This window comes from Notamacropus eugenii, chromosome 1 (assembly GCF_028372415.1).
Source record: "Notamacropus eugenii isolate mMacEug1 chromosome 1, mMacEug1.pri_v2, whole genome shotgun sequence".
NCBI classification, from domain to species: Eukaryota; Metazoa; Chordata; class Mammalia; order Diprotodontia; family Macropodidae; genus Notamacropus; species Notamacropus eugenii.
Window position 1 is genome coordinate 564,943,095 of NC_092872.1, and position 20,252 is coordinate 564,963,346.

A 20,252-nucleotide genomic window follows, 5' to 3' on the forward strand; every position below is an offset into this window, starting at 1 on the left:
GCACCGAGAGATACAGATCCGAGCAGGCTTCAGGGACGGGATCTCCAGCAGCCGCACAAGTCCCTCCACCCACAGGTGACGGGGGTTGGTGAGAGAGTCTCTTTGGCGGGTTGAGAGGGGAGTCGGGTGCCCTCATAACTCACCCCCCCCCGGGAGGTAGAAGCTGAGAGGCGGCTGCAGACTGGGGCTCCCCAAAGGAGCAGGAGCCTGGATCCATTGTGAAAGGTCTGTGCATAAACCCCTTGAGGGAACTGAGCCTGAGAGGCGACCCTGCCCCGACCTGACCATCTGAACTTAATTCTCACACTGAATAGCAGCCCTGCCCCCGCCAAAAGTCCTAAGGCGGGAAGCAGCATTTGAATCTCAGACCCCAAGCGCTGGCTGGGAGGATCAGGAGGCAAGGTGAGTGTGAGGAGAATATTCAGAGGTCAAGTCACTGGCTGGGAAAATGCCCAGAAAAGGGAAAAGAAATAAAACTATAGAAGGTTACTTTCTTGGTGAACAGGCATTTCCTCCCTTCCTTTCTGATGAGGAAGAACAATGCTTACCATCAGGCAAAGACACAGAAATCAAGGCTTCTGTGTCCCAGCCCACCCAATGGGCCCAGGCCATGGAAGAGCTCAAAAAGAAGTTTGAAAATCAAGTTAGAGAGGTGGAGGAAAAGCTGGGAAGAGAAATGAGAGACATGAAGTCAAAGCATGAACAGCAGATCAGCTCCCTGCTAAAGGAGACCCAAAAAAATGTTGAAGAAAATAACACCTTGAAAACTAGCCTAACTCAATTGGCAAAAGAGGTTCAAAAAGCCAATGAGGAGAAGAATGCTTTCAAAAGCAGAATTAGCCAAATGGAAAAGGAGATTCAAAAGCTCACTGAAGAAAATAGTTCTTTCAAAATTAGAATGGAGCAGATGGAGGCTAATGACTTTATGAGAAACCAAGAAATCACAGAACAAAACCAAAAGAATGGAAAAATGGAAGATAATGTGAAATATCTCATTGGAAAAACAACTGACCTGGAAAATAGATCCAGGAGAGACAATTTAAAAACTATGGGCTTACCTGAAAGCCATGATCAAAAGAAGAGCCTAGACATCATCTTTCATGAAATTATCAAGGAAAACTGCCCTGAGATTCTAGAACCAGAGGGCAAAATAAATATTCAAGGAATCCACAGAACACTGCCTGAAAGAGATCCAAAAAGAGAAACTCCTAGGAATGTTGTGGCCAAATTCCAGAGTTCCCAGGTCAAGGAGAAAATATTGCAAGCAGCTAGAAAGAAACAATTCAAGTATTGTGGAAATACAATCAGGATAACACAAGATCTAGCAGCCTCTACATTAAGGGATCGAAGGGAATGGAATAGGATATTCCAGAAGTCAAAGGAACTAGGACTAAAACCAAGAATCACCTACCCAGCAAAACTGAGTATAATACTTCAGGGGAAAAATTGGTCTTTCAATGAAATAGAGGATTTTCAAGTATTCTTGATGAAAAGACCAGAGCTGAAAAGAAAATTTGACTTTCAAACACAAGACTGAAGAGAACCATGAAAAGGTGAACAGCAAAGAGAAGTCATAAGGGACTTACTAAAGTTGAACTGTTTACATTCCTACATGGAAAGACAATATTTGTAACTCTTGAAACATTTCAGTATCTGGGTACTGGGTGGGATTACACACACACACCTGCACACACGCACACATACATAGAGACAGAGTGCACAGAGTGAATTGAAGAGGATGGGATCATATCTTAAAAAAAAAAAATGAAATCAAGCAGTGAGAGAGAAAGATATTGGGAAGAGAAAGGGAGAAATTGAATGGGGCAAATTATCTCTCATAAAAGAGGCAAGCAAAAGACTCATTAGTGGAGGGATAAAGAGGGGAGGTGAGAGAAAAACATGAAGTCTACTCTCATCACATTCCACTAAAGGAAAGAATAAAATGCACACTAATTTTGGTAGGAAAACCTATCTCACAATACAGGAAAGTGGGGGATAAGGGGACAAGCAGGGTGGGGGGGATGATAAAAGGGAGGGCATGGGGAGGAGAATGCAATTCGAGGTCGACACTCATGGGGAGGGATAGGATCAAAAGAGAATAGAAGTAATGGGGGACAGGATAGGATGGAGGGAAATATAGTTAGTCCTATACAACACAACTATTATGGAAGTCATTTGCAAAACTACACAGATTTGGCCTATATTGAATTGCTTGCCTTCCAAAGGGAAGGGGTGGAGAGGGAGGGAGGTAAAGAAGTTGGAACTCAAAGTGTTAGGATCAACTGTCGAGTAATGTTCTTGCCACTAGGAAATAAGAAATACAGGTAAAGGGGTATAGAAAGCTATCTGGCCCTACAGGACAAAAGAGAAGATGGAGACAAGGGCAGAGAGGGATGATAGAAGAGAGAGCAGATTGGTCATAGGGGCAATTAGAATGCTTGGTGTTTGGGGGGGGGTAGGGGATAAAAGGGGAGAAAATTTGTAACCTAAAATTTTGTGAAAATGAATGTTAAAAGTTAAATAAATAAATTTAATTCAAAAAAAATAAAAAAATAAAAAAAATTAAAAAAAGAAAGCAACTGTCCTAGGTAACCTCTACGATCTCTTGCCTAAGATTATCTGAGTCTCATCCAAGTTTGTATAGCTAATAAATAGAAGACATAGGGTTCAAGCCCAAATAGTCTGACTCATAATGCAGGACTCTCCTAGCCTCAGTATCCTCATCTACAAAATAAAAGAGCTGAATTTAATGGGTTCTAAAGGTTCCTTACAGGTCTAAAATTTTATGAGTCTATGAATTGCCCATTCTCTTTGACAGAATGAAAAACAATCTATCATCTATTGTATGTTAACTGAGTTATTTCAACCACACTCCCATTTTTGAATGCAATTCAACTTCAATGATTACTGGGTTCACAATATTTTTTCTTGGAATTGAGATATAAGAAAGGAAAAGAATAATTGGGCTGCCTTGATATGTTTTCTAATCCTGTTGCCCCACCTGCTATTTTAGTTTCATTAGGGAAAAAGTACTCACTTGGAACCTTTGAAAGCTCAGGATGCTCCTGGCATTTTTAGTAAAGTTAGAAATAACTTGGACGTTCAGATGCCTGGCATAGTTTCGTAGCCATTTACGCAGCCTTAGGAAAGAATGGAATTTTGGAAATACTTTTTGTGTATGTTTTATCTTGTGAATATCTACATTCTCATCCTTTCCTTACTTTTATGAATATGAAATTTTTTCCTTTTCTTGGACTGAACCATAACAATTATAACGATAATATGGCTTTATGCTTTTCAAAGCTGTGCTATATAAATTATTTTATTTAACTCTCTCAATAGTTATGTGTAGATGCTAGGGGCAATTTTTATTATTTCCATTTGCTAAATGGGAACACTGAATTACAGAACAGGTAAGTGATCTATACAGCAAAAAATACTTAACTGAAAGCCCTGTCACCAAAATACTGCTAGGGGCTCTGCCAGTAGCTATGTGACACAGGAAAAATAACTCAACCTCCCTAGATCTCACCTTGCTTATCTAGAAACTGAATCAAGATGAAATACTTATCTCTAAGGTACCTTCCAAGACTAAAGCATTATGACTTTCCCAAATCAAATTATTGATTACCTGCAGCACCAGGACCAGCACTCAGAGCTCCTGGTTCCAAATGAGAAAGTGGAAAGGACACAAGCATCTGTTAAGTGCCTAAGACACACAAGATACTATACGAAGTGCTTTGCAAGTATGATCTCACTTGATCCTCACAAGAGCCCTAGAAAGCAAGTGCTATTAGCATCCTTGTTCTGTACTTGAGGAGCTGAGGCTGATGGAAGTTAAGTGACAACAGGGTCCCACAGCCACTAAGTGTCTGAAGCTAGATTTGGATTCAAATCTTCCTGAATCCAGGCCCAACTATATCTATTGTGTCACCTACCTGCAGGGTAGGTAATCCACAGGTAATCCAGGACAGGTAATCAATATCTAAGTAGCATATAAAAGTTATTTGAGAACTTTTAATATGGAATTTGTTTTTGAGAAACAGAAAGCAGAAGTTCCTAGGACTTAGGGTTAAACAAGGTCTTAGAGACAGTCAGATTCTTCCTGTAACTAAGCAGGAAGCTTAGGCAGAGAACAGTTACCATGGCTTAGAGAAATAGTGCCTCCTTTTTCCAGCTATTGGGAGACCAAAGACTAGAACTCAGGTCTCTTGACACCCTGCCTGTATTCTTACTAGTACCTCTGCTCCACAAACTCGTTAACTCTTCATGAGGGACTTTCAAGACTATCTAGCCCAACCCTCTCATTTTAGTGAAGGGCAGAGTGCAATCCCAGAGAGGTTAACTAACTTGTCAAAGGTCACACAGCTAGTTATTGGCAAAGGAAGGACTAGAAACCCATTTTCCTGTCTCTGAATCCATGAGATATTTCCATCACAGAAACAACTTCTTCCCTTCTCTTCCCTCCACTCCCCCCTTTTTCTCTCCTCCCTCAACCCCCTAAAAATTTCAGTCTCTAAGATGAGGCATACTCAATTTTCGGATTGGTTTTATTTTTCTTTTAAAGTATAGCAAAAGAAGAGGAGTCTGCTGATAACATATGCTAAGCAAATATTTTAATTAGAGCTTGCCTTCCCTGGAGACAGCAGGGCAGTTGGCCTGGGCTCCCCCTCTCCCTGTCAGACAGCCCCACTCACTCAGGATTGGCTGCTGCGAGCTAGGAGGGCTGGTTCACCAGCAAGGTATCCGTGAAAGGCAGCAAGCTGCCGGGAAAGGTGTGGAGTTGGTGTTTGTAGACAGAACTGACTCGTGCTTAGAGAGCTTAGCTTTTCTGCCCCTCCTCCAGCACTAACCAGTCCAGCTAGGAACTTTGGAACTGGACTAAGCTCCCAGGACGCTGATGTGGGAGGCTGTCCTAACGCCAGCCTCTTGCGTTTTTCTGCCCTGAGTTCCAGTCACCCAAAACTGACATGCCAACTGAGCTCGCTCCTAGCCTGGGAATGTATGCCCTTTCCAACCTGGATTCCTCCCCAACGACCCGGCTACTCCACAAGGGTCCAGAGTACCTGCGCAAGAAGATTGAAGGGGGCGACCGGGCCAAGAAGAGTGCTGTGGAGAGACTAGAAGCAGATAAGGCCAAATATGTCAAGAGCCAGCAGGTAATTGGCACCAAGCAGGAGCCTGCCAGGCTGAGCTCAGCCTCAGAGAGCAGTAGTGAAACCTGTTCTGTGGAAAGCAGGAAAAGCAGCAAGGACTCAACAGGGAGAAAAGAGTCAGAGAGTGGGGACACCTGGTGCCCCCCTCCCCAGGCAGCATTTTCTGTGGCCCGGAGGGGCATTAGCAGGAGGCAACTGAGGCCAGATTCCCTCATCATCTACCGTCAGAAGTGTGAGTTTGTCAAAGGCCAAGGTACTGAGAACCCCAGAGGGAGCTTGGTGAGGAAGATCCTCCAAGGTCCCAGCAGAGAAAAGATGTTAGTGTCTCTTGACATGCCCAAAGTGAAGGAGGAAGCCAGAACAGAAAGTGAAGAGGCCCGACTAGAGAGTAAAGAAGCCAAACCTGAGACTAAAGACGCCAGATTGCATGCAGATGACACCAGATTGGAAAGTAAAGAAATCAGAATGGAGAATAAGGAAACAAGACTGGAAAGTGAGGAAACCAGAATGGAGAACAAGGAGGTCAGAGTGGACAACAGAGTGGACAACAAGGACGCTGCTCCTCCAAATCCCCCAACAACCACCCCCCTTGTCACTCCTTCCGGGGAGGAAAAGGTGCCCATGGAAGCACCTGTGGTGACAGGTGAGCTCAAGGATGTGAAGAGAAGGGGTCTGCACCGCTCCCAGTCTGACATAAGCTCTCGCTACTCCAAATCCTTCTCTGAGTTTGACACCTTCTTTAAATACTGTGGCCTGGAGCCTGAGGTGGTGGAAGACCTTGGGAGGGAAAACTTCTCAGCAGGGTGGGACCACAGATCCTTCAAGATTCGCAGTGTGAGCATAGCCACCTCTGAGGGTGGCTTCTCCCATCATAGCGGGGATGAGGGGCTGCAGGAAGAGGAACTAACAGAGCAGGTCCCTAGCACCACATCCGTGATCGAACGCAATGCTCGGATTATCAAGTGGCTGTATACATGTAAAAAGGCCAAAGAGACAGTGAGCAAGGGGGCCCAGGACTTAGCTGGAAAGGTGCTGGTTCCCAAGGCCACAGAAACACGGTAAAACCAAGGTGAGTCTTAGGCCAACGCAGAAATGACAATCCAATGTGTACGCATTGGAAAGGGGGAATGCGAAGGAGGGCATTATGATGCGTTGGGGATGGGAATGTGGCTGAATTTGACAACTGTTGTTGAGGACTTAAGATATTGCATTGGATCTGGATCTGGAAGGAATCCCAGAAACTATCTAGTCCAACCTGTTCATTTTACAAGGTTTTTGTGATGAACTTCTAAAATGGGTATCTAGGCTTAATTTGCTTTATTAATGCTTGATAAGAAAATAAAAGTAATCAGCCCCATGGTTTGTAGTAATGAGAACTGAGAAATAGTTTGGGGACTGGTAGAAATGAAACTAGGGTGCTGGAGTGCAGAGGGAGGACAGGACGTCATCTGGCTAGGTCCCAGCAGTCTACAAATGGAGCAGAGTTCTCCAGGGTTATTGTCCTAAAGCAGGCCCAGTTAAAAAACATTGATATACTTCCTGTTATTTCCTGCTTCATAACTGGCACACCTTTCCTGGATCACAGGTGAAAAGAACATAAAATAGCCTGGAGATTATCCTAAGTTTTCAGTAGAACCCTCTAAGTAAACCTGTGTTCACCAAGATTGTCTGGCTTTACTGGGCAGATGAGGAGGTCTTTCTCTCCCTGTGAAGGTTGTGCTTAACTCACCTGTGCCCAAAGGACAGGTCATGTGTCCCTGAGTCAGACACAAATCATATTTCCTTCTAGGCTTGAATTGAGGTTGTCTGAGATAGCATGGGCTGGTTTTCAGCACTTGTCAAAGAACCTGGGGAAGAATTTACTGGGATAAATCTTATTTTAATTGACTCACAGGCTTTGAGATGGAGTGTAAATATTTTCTGATTTGGCACCTTCCTGAAAAAAAAGTCAACTTTAAGATGAGTTTTTTTCAGAACTTTATTGAATTAGGCTCATTCTCATCTGGAATATAAGAGGTTGGGACTAGAAGGTTTCTAAAGTCATTTCCAAGTCTAAATTTTGGCTAATTGGCTATTTTCAATGAAATCTAGATTTTAAGAGGAAGCATTTTGCCTTCAGCTGGAAGGTTGTATAATATGTACATAGACCAAATTTAAAACAAAAATCTCTAAGCTTGAAAACTATGACAGGTGATACTTTGAGAGAAACACTTGCTGAATTTGGTTCGTGTTGACTGAATTTAGTGTGTCACAGGCGGCCAAATTCAACAGTATACTAGGAGGGGATCTGATTTTGTCAGCTCTAATACCCAGTAGTGTCTCCAGGCCATCAGTGTGAGCTGTTACATCTCATGAAAAGAATATAGATCTAGGAGTCAGGAGTTTTAGTTTGGGCCTTGCCACTAACTTGCTGGGTGATTTGGGCCAAGTCACTCTAGCTCTATCTACCTATGCAACTATCTTTTAGAGGTTACCAGTCACTATGATCTGGAAGAAATCATACTTGACTTGATGTTAGAAAACTAGATTTAACATTGTCTTTCATGCTTTTTAATTTTGAGACCTTAGGTAAGTCATTTTAAATTCCAGGGCTGGAGAGTTTCCTCTTCTGAAAATAGGAAGGGGTGATGGTGGTGTTAAGAAGAGATTATCTCTAAGGTTTCTTCTAGTTGTAACATTCTCTAATTCTTTGATTCTAATGCCAGAGACCAATCCCTTCCTTTTGGACAGCTGGGATGAATTTCAGGGTCTCATTGTTGAAGAGATAGCTTACCCCAGTAACTGTAGCAATGCCCCACTATACACATACCAACTCTTCCCTTGGCACTAACATACACAAAGAAAGACTCAGGGCTGGGTATTTCTAGGAGAACAGAACTTTGCACAGTTCTGCTGGGGACCAAAAATTTAAGTTGATGCCTCTGGCTCTTTTGAAACACGTTTTCCCCTGAGTCCTTCAATAGCAGAGACGATTTCATTGCATTACTTCTCACATCTTTAAGGCAGACTTTAAAGAGGGAGGTACAATCAGGGTCTTTAGAAGTCTGGGGAAGTATGTGCATGCATGTGTATAAGGGAAGGTTGAATGGTAGAGAGAAAGGTGTTAGGGTTAAAGTAGCCAAATTAGAAAAGCTCTTTTGTTCATGCATATTAGACAAGGCTCAACAGGGTCCTGGCATCTTCATGATGAATGGAACGAACCTAAATATAAATAAAGGGTGAATCATATTGAAAATCCTTTAAAAAAAAATACTGCTTAATGGACTTGTAAAAGATACACAGGAAAGTAAATTTCCTTACAAGGCCTAGACCCAAGATACCCAGAAGCTATGTCAAATTGAGTTTTGCTTTGCTTTTAAACAGATAAGATGGAGTCATGTTTGAATGTTAAGCAGAAAAAGACACCTGAATTCACAAAAATAAAATCTGAGAGCCTCTGAACGATAGCACTTCCTTTCCCTGCTCCCTCCCCCTTCAATGCCAAAACAGTGATTTGCAAGGAATGATCTAATTCCTTTCATGAAGTAATCTTCCCAAAGCCTGCTTTACTTTTCAAACTAGGAGCAAACACAGGAAGTTTGCTTGGGCGGTGAAGGCTGTCACCTGGATGACAGGAGCACATGGTTTCAGAGTTAACTACCTCTCTCTCCTCCCTCTGGTCAAAGGAAAACAATAATGTCACCTGATTTATGGGAGGGAATGCAGGTACAAGGTTATGAGTTTATACAAAGAATCTGAGGCACTTAAATTCATTTGCTAGCCTTTTTTTGTCTCCCTTAACCTTTAGTCAGTGCTGGGAAAGATTTTGCTCACCTTCCAACTTGTTTTATGTCAGCATGAAGAGAAGGTTGATGACTGGGACACAATATACAAAATTTGCCATAATAAATGTCAGTCTTAATAGTAACTCACATTTCTTTAGTATTTTAACTTTAGTAGTTTATAAAACTAATTTTTCTACAAGATCTCTGTGAATTAGGTCTTTAACCCTGTTTTATAGAGATGGAGCCTGTGGTTTAGAGGGTTTTAATGACTTGGCCATCCATGGTCATGTAGCTAAAAAGCATTAAGCCCAAGAATCGAACCCAGGACTTGACTCCAAATCTAACATTTTTTAAACTGTATTATACTTTCCCAAAGGATTAATTTGGCCCATTAGGCTATGGACAGGGATGATATCCCTGACACTTAGTACGGCTCCAAGTATGATGGGAATAGCGCTGGATTTGGAGTCAGAGCATCTGAGTTCAAATCCCAGCTCCTCCACTGTGTGACCTTTGGAAAAATCACTTAACTTATCAGTGCTTTAGTATATTTGTAAAATGAGGATATTGGACTAAGTCCTTTCCAACTCTAGAATTATGATACTATGATCCTTACTACCTGTGTAATTTAGGGGCAAGCTGCTTCACTTCTTTGAGTCTTAATTTCTTCATATGTAAATTGGAGGAGTTGGATTAAATGATCTCCAAGATTGCTCGGTTACCTAAGTGGTATAGTGGATAGAGCTGGGAATCAGGAAGACTCATATTCCTGAGTTCAAATCTGGACTCACACTTACTAGCTATATGACCCTGGGCAAGTCACTTAACCCTGTTTGCTTTAGTTCCTCATCTGTAAAATGAGCTGGAGAATGAAATGGTAAACCACTAGAGCAACTTTGCCAAGAAAACCCCAAATGGGGTCACAAAGAGTGAGACACAGAAGAACAAAAAAAGATTCCTTGCAGTTCTAAATCTATGATCCCATATATTGGTCCCAGAGAATTGGGGAAGACATGAGAAAGGAGCACAGCATTACAGATAGGGAACTGGGTTGGGGGAAGGGGAGAAAGAACAAGCATTTATTAAGCATCCACTATATACCAAGCACTATGCTAAGCTCTTTACCAACATATCATTTGATCCTCTCAACAATCCTGGGAGGTAGGTGTAGTATTATTCCAATTTTAAGGATGAGGGGTTAAGTGACTTGCCCAGGGTCTCATAACTAGGAAGTATCTGAGTCCAGATTTTACTTCAGGTCTTCCTAACTCCAGGTCCAGCTCTCTTATACACGGGGTCAACCTAGCTCTCTAGGAGCGATGAATACCTAGTTTAGAATTCCTCTGAAGATTTTTATGAGCTGTGTGATGTTGGGCAAGTCACTTAATCTCTCTAAGCTTCAGTTTCCACACCTATGAAATGAGGAACGTAACACCTACCTTGAAGGGTAGTAGCAAAGCTTGAATGAAATGGCATGTAAAAACTCTCTGCCAAGTTTAAAGCACTAGATAGATGCCAGTTCTTATTAATATATGCCTCTCCTCCACCACATTAAGGGCATGGAAAAAGCAATGCGATAATCTTTGTTCACGACCACAAAACCACCTCCTATAACTCACTGCCTACAGATATAATGTACTCTTCAGAAGAGGAGCCAGCAGAGAGAATAAATAATCTCTAAGCCTCCAGTGCTATGGAGCAACACAGGAAGTGAAGCAATAGATGTGTAGCAGGAAAAAAATACTGTTTGTAACCTGGAAAGTAAACAAAGACTTTCTCTACTAGAATGACTAGCTCCTGAAACTCATTCCTTCTGTCCTACTAGTATATTATAAACCAGATCTCTACCCCTCCCCCAATCCCTATTTGGTATGAATACTTGTCTGATTTCACATGAGATTCTCCTTTGATCTTATTTTAAAAATTCAGAGAAGCTAAGGGGTGGGTATGTGTTCAGAGGCTTCTTAAGTAGGAGAGTGGGATTACTTAACTGGGTGCCTTAGTCCTCAAAGGAGGTAAAGGTTTTGGTACTTACAGCTCTAAATGATTTCTAGCTTGGGAAATCAGTTAGGTTTATAAATATCTTTAGTGGAAAAAAACATGGCTTCTATTTTTGATATATCTACAAAATATCAGAACTAGAGAATCACTAAAGAATCATTGAAGGTAGATGCATTTATCTTACTTAGCCATAAATAATAGTCAAAAGATTTTAGTGTGTGTTTGTCCATTGTTGCAGAAGAAGACCATGCCATCAGAGAAATAATGATGTGACTTGCACTTGACTTTGTTTTTGAATGAGGAAGGGCTGAGGCAAAAGATTAGGAATTACACTATTCCCCTGTAAAGGAGGTAGAAGGGGGCATTGGGAAGCTGTATTAATTTAATTTTATTTTGTTCTTTTATTCAGTACTTAAATATCCTTCAAAAAATCATTTCCATATATACAACAGACAGAAAAAGAGGTTTGTATATGAGACATGAATCTTCATTACACATAGCTTAATTTTGTAAAAAGCGTATGATAAATCTAACATTACATTCTAATATGTCCTATATGTATTTTTCCTTTAGAATTTCCTTTCATTTTATTTTGTGCACTTTATTTTGAATATTTCATTGATCAATGTTTTGGGGATGGAGGAAAAACTCAGTCATTAGCCCCTCTTTCTCCATCAAATTCCACCACTGGAAAAAAGAAAAGGAAACCCCTTGCAATGAATAAGAATAGCCAAACGAACAAACAAAAACATCTACATATTAGTCAGGTACATAAATGCATGTCTCCTTCTGCATCAGGAGTCCTTCATCTCTGTCAGGAGATACATAGCATACTTTTTCATTGGGCCTCTGGAGAAGACCATTGATCAGAATTCTTAGCACTTTCCAAATTGTTTGTCTTTACAATTTTATTAGTCATATATAATTTGTTCTCTTGATTCTTCTTACTTCACTCTGAATCAGTTCATTCACGTCTTCCCAAGTTCTCCTGCTTCTGTCCCTTTCATCATTTCTTATGGGATACAACCATTTCTAATTCTTGATAATTGTTTTTTATTCCAGTTGTTGTCCCATCTGTTGGTTTGATAAATTGGGGAAAATACAAAGCTTGGCTACAGGTGCTGCATAAATGTTTGTGGAATGAATGTTTTCACATAATTTCAAAGCCAATTTAATTCAACAGCCAATTTGGTGTTCAAAAACAACTCAAGAAGTGTTCGTTAATGTCTACTATGTGCAAACATCTTCTTTCAGTGGGTTCTGGAATTTTCTGCTTGCAGTCATCCCAAAGCATTCATGAAAAATGAAAAGACCATTTAATAATATGCTCACTGCTAATATTCACAAGACATAAAAACCACCACCACATGGCCAATCCACAAAAAGCTGGGTAACATTTGAACACAATTCCCACCATTTTCAAGTATCAATAGACTCCAAGACCATGACCAGGGAGAAGGAAAGTGTCATCCTCCACAGTTCCTATTGGTTGGACTACTGCAGCTAATGGGCATCATTCAGTAACTTTCATGCCTTGGTTTTATATCTTTATTTGGTGTCACACAGTTATATTTTTTAAATAAGGACTGTAAAATACACATTTTGGTAAGTTTAGGGTCTTGGCTTTGTTGCTGGTCCAATAATTTAATATCTTATGGCACAACACAAATTCCATCAACCTCTTAATCATGGTCCTAGTACCAACATCCAACAAAAGTAGAGCTGGAATCCTATTCCATTGTGACTTGGATCTGCTTTGAATATATTAATGTCTTCAAAATCAATGATTCAATTTTGATTAGAGTTTTGTTATTGTTGTTGTTTCAAGTTGTAAGGAGGGAACGTGATTTCATCAACGAAAAGGAGCACATTCTCTGCAATTTACAGTCTTAGAAAGTTGCCTAAGGTACTGAGTTTAGGTCATTTACTCAGGGTTATACAGGTAGAATGCCATCAGAGGCAGGTTTTGAACCCAGGCCTTTCTGACTTGGAACCAACTCTCTATCCATACTCCCTCCTACCTCAATTCAAGGTTAAACTTTTTTTTAAGTTGTGAGGAGGGAGTGAGAATTAGCAGTTTTCCATGAAGTTAAATTAGAGATTGGTCCTGCCCCTAGCTGACTTTGTGATTCAAGAATTTCCAAGCAACCCTATCAAGCTGACTTCTAGTCTAGAGTTTCATGCAACATTTTCTGAAACTTTCTCCTACTATAACATTATACTTACAGTTTGACCACAGGCCAGTTTTTATGGTCTCAACACCTACAACAATTGTAGTGAGAATACAGAACAAATGAGATAGGCCACCAAGGAATCAAGTCTAGCCTTTCTTCTGCCTTCCACTTTTTCCAAGACTTGAAACCCATCAGTAATCAGGTAGGCGTGCATGCCACTTGATAAAGCTTATGAAGACCTCTGAGACCTTTGAAAATGGTGGCATCTATACGTGTTCAGATGTTTCCTTGCTTTTTGAGAATTGTAGTTTTCAAATCTTGTAAGTCTTAGCAGTGATTATTTTGATACTCAAAAGTCTTCTCTACATTTTCATGACTCTATAGGGTGACTACAAGTTTAAACCCCAAGACTGACTGAGGTGGTAAAGGGGAGAGAGATGTTTGCCCATGGTAATCATTTGATAAATGGGGTATTTGCATTGAGTGCTTTTGAAAAGCAATAGCCTGAGAAGCTATATGAAAGCATTCATTTATTAATAAATTTATTAAGTACATTCTGTGTATAGAGCTAAAAATGTATATAAGCCATATTGTCCACCCTCATGGAACTCACAGTTTAGGTGAAAGACAAAATGAAAACACAGATAGCTTTAATCTCCAATGTAATATGGTAAATCCATTAGAAAATAGCAAATCAAATTTCTGTTAAGTCTGAAGAGGAAAGGTGGTCACCAGTGGGGGAGGAGAAGTTGGCATTTAAGTTGGTCTTTAGAAGATGGACAAGTATTCGGTAGAAGAGACCCATCCAAGCACAGGAAATAGCAAAGGCATAGGGAGAGAGCAAAGGATATTTAGCAATTCAATTTGACCAATAACTAGAAAAAAGATTGTGGCAACAGATTATAGAGGACCTTGAATGCCAAATAAAAGTTGTAAGATATAAAAAGGATTTTTAAAAATTTAGTTACAAAGAAAGGTCACTGGTACATTTTCCTTTCCCATTCTTTAGAAGGTCCAACCAGCTATTTTAAAGTGGAAAGACTGTCACAAAACCAAAGAAGAAACTTGGTACCCTAATGATTTGGCATTTGCATGTTTGTAGGATTCTGGCACTGATAACTCTGTTTGGTTTTTTCCTTTTTCCCCAGAATGAAAACTTTGCCTGAGATAGAGGATACATGGAACAGGTCACGGACTGCTTAAAACTTTCTCATCTCTCTAAAGTTTCCATTTGCCTGACAGAGCTTGGGAAGGATTTTCCACTTCACCAGAGGAAGCCTTCTCTCTCTGGACATCTCAAATGAGTCTGGGAGCTCCACAGCAGGGGAAGTGAAGCTTTGAGTGACAGAGAAGGTGGGGAATCAGCTGAGATATTTGGAGAGAAGATCAAATTCACATGGATCTAATGGCATAACAAGCTGCTAAAATATTTATTATTTTGAAGGTTGGTCTGTGCCTTGAGATCATGCTGAAACCAAAAGAGGACCAAGAAAAGGAGGAGTTTTAGGTGATTATGATAAGAATATCTGCCTATCTGTCTGCCTATGGAGAGACCCAGAGGCACTAAGTTACAAACATAGCTTAAAGTAAATATTGTATTCTATTTTTGTTCTTATGTTACTGTGGTTAAGCCCTTGAGTTGCTTAAGTATTTATTTGAGCTAGTTGTAAAACCACCAGACAACCCAGGTAGCTTACTTTTGGGAGGTGTTATTAAATAATGGTCAAATATTTTTTGTATGATAAAGCTCCATACAAATATGACTGTCTATACCATAAGGAAGACTGACTACTCTAATGAACATGTTTGTAAGCATGAGATTATTTTCCTCAGCATCTTGGTGGGTCATGGAAGCAAAAAGAAACTGGTCATATTGACATTGACAGAGATTCTTTTCTTTGCCAACTGACATTCTACTATGAGGATATTTCTTTAGTCATTACTCTAAAAATGCTGCTAAGTACCTAAACATTGGGTGATGCCCTTGGTTAAAATTGATAATGTAAAGATAAGGGTGAGAGGGAACTATTCCTTCTATTTGAAGGTATGCAGTTAATTCAAATGAACATGCATTGCTTCAAACAAGATAGTTTAATGCTTTTCTGCTGTTAAATACAATAGTGGTCAGCATTCCAGACCAAATATCTCTTAAATCAAATTGGTAGCTGACATCCATCCACAGAGCAGAGAAAAAAAAGCTTGGTTTCAGAATATTGAGTATTCACTCAATGTATGGCGGCTGAACCTAGGTATGTTATGGAAACTGGAAATTTAGAAATAGGTACTTGGAGTACTCTCATATATGTATATATATACATATATATGTGTATATATATATACACATATATACATATATGTATGTGTATGTGTGTATATATATATGTATATATATACATATATATATAGAAATGTATGTATATGAGTACTCGGAGCAGACCAGAAGATGTCCTACTTCAGTAACCCTCACCCATCTGTGACCTGGAAGTTATAAACTAGATATGAGAGTAATTTATCATTGCCAACTCATACTGTGCTCTTTACTCTCTGTCTAGAGACAAAGCTCTTGATACAAGAATAAAAAGTTGCCACTTCTGCATTAATAAAAGATTGAGAGTGAGAACATCTTTCTCCTAATTCTGTATTTCTACATGACCTGCAAATCACTTAACTTTCTCTGTGCCTTAGCCTTACCAGAAGAGGACTATTTGTGAACTACCGGAATAAGGAATAATCTATGTTGAAACAAATTTCATTATTAATAGAAATAACATTTAGAGATTACAGAAGGGAGAACTGTTGTATAAAGTATGGGAAGTAAAAGTGACTCTTTTTGCTCATATATATAAACAGTTAAATAACCTCATTTCAAACTATACACGTGCAACTGTTTAAGTTAATTATGATCATAAAAAAAAAAAAACCCTATCAGTTGATAGTCGCTTACCGAAAAGAAGCTCTTCGTACATTGCCCCTTTTTGATAGGGTTTAGAGTTCATCATTCCAGGAACAGTTTTTGCAATAAAAATATTAGGTCCATACCGGAGCTACTTCTATTTAGACTCATGTTAAAACCTACTTTTTACACATAACTGAAATGCTGTATATTCTGTATGACAAAAATAAAGTTGTATATTTCATTTATAAACTGGAAAACTTTACATCTCATATATAAGATTCTTTTATAGAAAATAGAATGAGTTTTAAAGAAGAAAAACTAATTTTAAAAATTTCTTTTGTTTCTATTTTTTTCTTTTTGATTCTCATCTGTCTTTAATACCAATGATGAATATTATCACTGGCAAGTGAGTATAAGTATTAGTTCATTAGTTTCTGTCTGGAAAGAAATTGGTGACTTGTAATGTTAACTTTCTGAGTTTGGATAGAATTGGTCTCTTTATGGAAGGAGATTTTCTTTTTATAGCTTCATTGTCTTAGCTTCTAATCTAGGTTAGCAAGGTTGAAGGTGGTTATTGTCCATCACCACTGAGTGAATTACTTCCACTTTCAGATTTAAGTTTGAGTTTGAGTCTGGGTCCGGTTTGTCACATCCTGTCCTGGAAAAATGACTAGAGTCATTTTAGACCATGTCTTAGTGGTTAGAATTTCAATGGAGATCAATCCCATCTCTTGCTTGGAGAAGTACCACCAAATCCATGGTGATGTCACCTGCACAGGGTGTAACCTTTGAGCTCAGTATGGCCAGAAACAGTTGTAAAAAAGGATTTAATTCTCTTACAAGCAATAATGAATACTTTTTGCAAGAACTCCTTAATAGCCAACTCAAAGTCCACTCTTGGACCACAAACACCCTTTTGATCTCATGAAGGAGCATACCTGTAGCTGAAAAGTATAACTACTAGACTGGGGAAATGTTCAGGATAGCATAGAGTAGACATTAAATAAGTAAAATAAATTTGTATAAATACCTTTTCGCATAGGTATATGTGTGGATACACATACACACATCTTATTATGAAAGAGTCTATATACATGTGTGTACATACATATATACACATGCAGACACATAAATAAAATGAGACCCAATACAGCATAGCAGATATACAGACAAAACAGGAAAACCTGAGTTCAAGTACAAATACTGACTGTGTAACCCTGTCAAGTGATTTAAACTAATTGTTCTCTAAGTTGCCAAGAAATTCCTGACCCATGAATGAAATCACAGGTCCAGTCTCTCTCTCTCTCTCTCTTTCTCTCTCTCTCTCTCTCTCTCTCTCTCTCTCTCTCTCTCTCTCTCTCTCTTTCTCTCTCTCTCTCTCTCTCTCTCTCTGTATAACAGGTCAATAGACTGAGAATTGGAAGGGGCTTTAGAAGCCATTTAGACCAACCCTTTCATTTTATAGATAAGGAAACTGAGGCTCAGAGATGTTAAATGACTTATCCAGTCAGAAATAGGATTTGAACCCAGGCATTAATGACTCTACATTCAGCACTTAATCCACCACACCATACGGCTTCTCTATGATCCTGTGATCCTATGACCACATACTAAATGGAATAATATATATATATATTATATACACATACATATATATATCACATATGTATGTGTGTATATATTTGTATATCATATATACTATATATATATATATGAGTGTTTATGTGTGTCTATTGATTGATCACTCTATCTGAACTCTAATGGCTCCCTATCTCCTCCAGAAGCAAAGATGAAATACAAATTCCTCTTTTTTACTGTTCAAAGTTCTTCATAACCTAGTTCCCTCCTACCTTTCCAGTCCTCTCACATTCTTTTCACTTCCATAGATTCTTCAATCCAATGACACTAGTGTCCTCGCTGTATTGTGAACAAGACACTCCATCTCTTGACTCTAGGCATTTTCTCTGGCTGTCCCCCATGACTTGACTGCTCTCCTTCCTCATCTCTGCTTATTGGCTTCCCTGGCTCCCTTTTGTTACTGTTGTTTAGTCAATTAGTCATATCTAATTCTTTGTGACACCATTGGGGTTTTCTTGAAAAAGATACTGGAATGGTTTGCCTTTTCCTTCTATAACTCATTTTATAAATGAGGAACTGAGGCAAACAGGGTTAAGTGCCATGCCCAGGGTCACACAGTTAATAAGTATCTGATGCCAGATTTGAATTCAGGTCATCTGGACTCCAGGAGTGGCACTCCATCCATTGCATCATCCTCTTTAAGTCCCAACTAAAACCTTTCTCAATCGTTCTTAATTCTAGTGCCTTCACTTTCTGATTTATGCTATAGATTTCTTGTGAGTGTATGTGTATACATATATATATAGTGTATATATATGTGTGTGTGTATATACATATATGTGTATACACACTTACATATATATGTATATATACTTTTCATCTTCCTTGTTAGACTGTGAGCTCTTTTGGGGTAGGGACCATCTTTGGCCTCTTTACATATTCCCAATGCTTAGCATAGTGTTGGACACATAGCAGGCACTTAATAATTGTTTATTGACTGACTATCATCTTTCTTTGTAAAACACAAAAACAAAATGGGAGCTACCATTAGCATGGAACATGGTAGTCACTAAATGACTGACTAACCGATATAGTTACTGACATAATTCCCTCTACTGATGCAGATTATCACTAATGCTACAATTTATACTCTCAAATGCCAAATCTGATTTTATTCTTCAGTCATTCTCCTAGACCAGGGATTGTTAACCTTAGAGCCACTGATGCTCATAGAATTCAAGATTAGATAGATTTCAGGAGTTAATTTGGATTGGAAAATTCATGAATATATACATATATATAATTAACATTTTTTTATTCTGAATTTTTTTAAAATTCTGAGTAGTCCATAAGTTTTAATAGACTACCTCTGGCATGTCCGGTGCAAAAGAAAAAATTTGTAAATCTTATTCTAGACGTATCTGTTGCATTTGATATTTTTGACTGCATTTTCTTCCTGGAGTCATGGAGTCATTCTTTCTCTCTCTCCCTTCCTTCTGTCTCTGTCTTTCTCTGTGTCTCTCTTTTCTCTCTCTCTCTCTGAACCTTCTTGAGGTAGATAACCTTCATGAGCTGCTTCTGTAGGTGAAGAAGAAATTTAGCATCTGATGGTCACCGTTTTTGACAATGACTGCCTTTTAAGGGAGGATCATTTCTAGTCATCCTGATCTATATCTTGCCACTGGCCCCAGATGGCTCCAGAGGAGAAAATGAGGCTAGAGACCTTTCAGAGCCCTCCTTTATTTAAATTCAATTCACTTGCAAGTCATGGTATCATCTTCCTGATGTTATGGTCCTTTTCAAGAATGAAGGACAAACAACAGCCTGGCCCTTGTGTAGCCAAGTCCCCAATCGACAGATACTGATCTATATTCAAAGGTTTTTACAGGTTGGAAAAAGATTCTAGAGATTGTGCTTCAATGAGACTACAGGACTTGTTGAGAATGCAGATCAACATGCCAATACATACTTTGGAGCGTGACTTTGGTGGACATATACAAATGGTAGGGAGGGCTGTATCTGTGTTCATATATGTATATGATTAGAATGAAGTCAGATAAGCCCACCCTTGACACAGGACATAGACAAGATAAATTCATTATTTTAACTTCTTCCACTTAATCATTTAAGGTAAGTGTTTAATATATGATTGATAACTAATGACTATCTTTAGTTATGTCAAAAATATTCTAAATCACTATTGATTAGAGAAATGTAAAGTAAAAGAACTCTGAGAAATGACCTCATACCTATCAGAAAAGACAAATGTAGGAGGGCATGGGGAAAACTGGTCCAACTATACTGGAGAACAATTTAGGACTATGCCCAAAGTGCTGTAAAACTGTGAATATCCTTGAACACTACTAGGTTTGAAACTCAGAGATAATAGAAAAAAGTAAAGAATTTATATGTACAAAAACATGTATTGCAGCTCTTTTTGAAGTGGCAAAGAATTTGAAATTGAGGGGATGCTCATCAATTGGAAAAATGACTGAACAAGTTGTGACATGATTATGTTGAAGTACTATTGGGCTGTAAGAAATGACCAGGGTGGGGTGGTTTCAGAAAAACATGATAAAATCTATATGAAATGAGATAAAGTGAGAAGAACTGGGAGATCATTGTGCACCATAAAGCAATGTTGTAATGATGATCAGCTCTGAGAGGCTTGGCTATTCTGATC

General features: G+C 39.1%; 1 protein-coding gene across 1 annotated transcript; it reads left to right on the plus strand.

The window, feature by feature from the left end:
* The first annotated feature begins 4,759 nt into the window (after window positions 1–4,759).
* Window positions 4,760–16,240, plus strand: FAM110C (family with sequence similarity 110 member C). The gene is made up of 2 exons (XM_072634339.1): window positions 4,760–6,225; window positions 14,244–16,240. Exon 1 carries the CDS (start codon window positions 4,971–4,973, stop codon window positions 6,216–6,218), a length of 1,248 nt encoding a protein of 415 aa, XP_072490440.1. The 5' UTR covers window positions 4,760–4,970; the 3' UTR covers window positions 6,219–6,225; window positions 14,244–16,240.
* Window positions 16,241–20,252: the final 4,012 nt, after the last annotated feature.

Excerpts from the sequence above, each read along its gene's own strand:
- FAM110C (XM_072634339.1), top strand. The coding sequence starts at position 4,971 with ATGCCAACTGAGCTCGCTCCTAGCCTGGGAATGTATGCCCTTTCCAAC.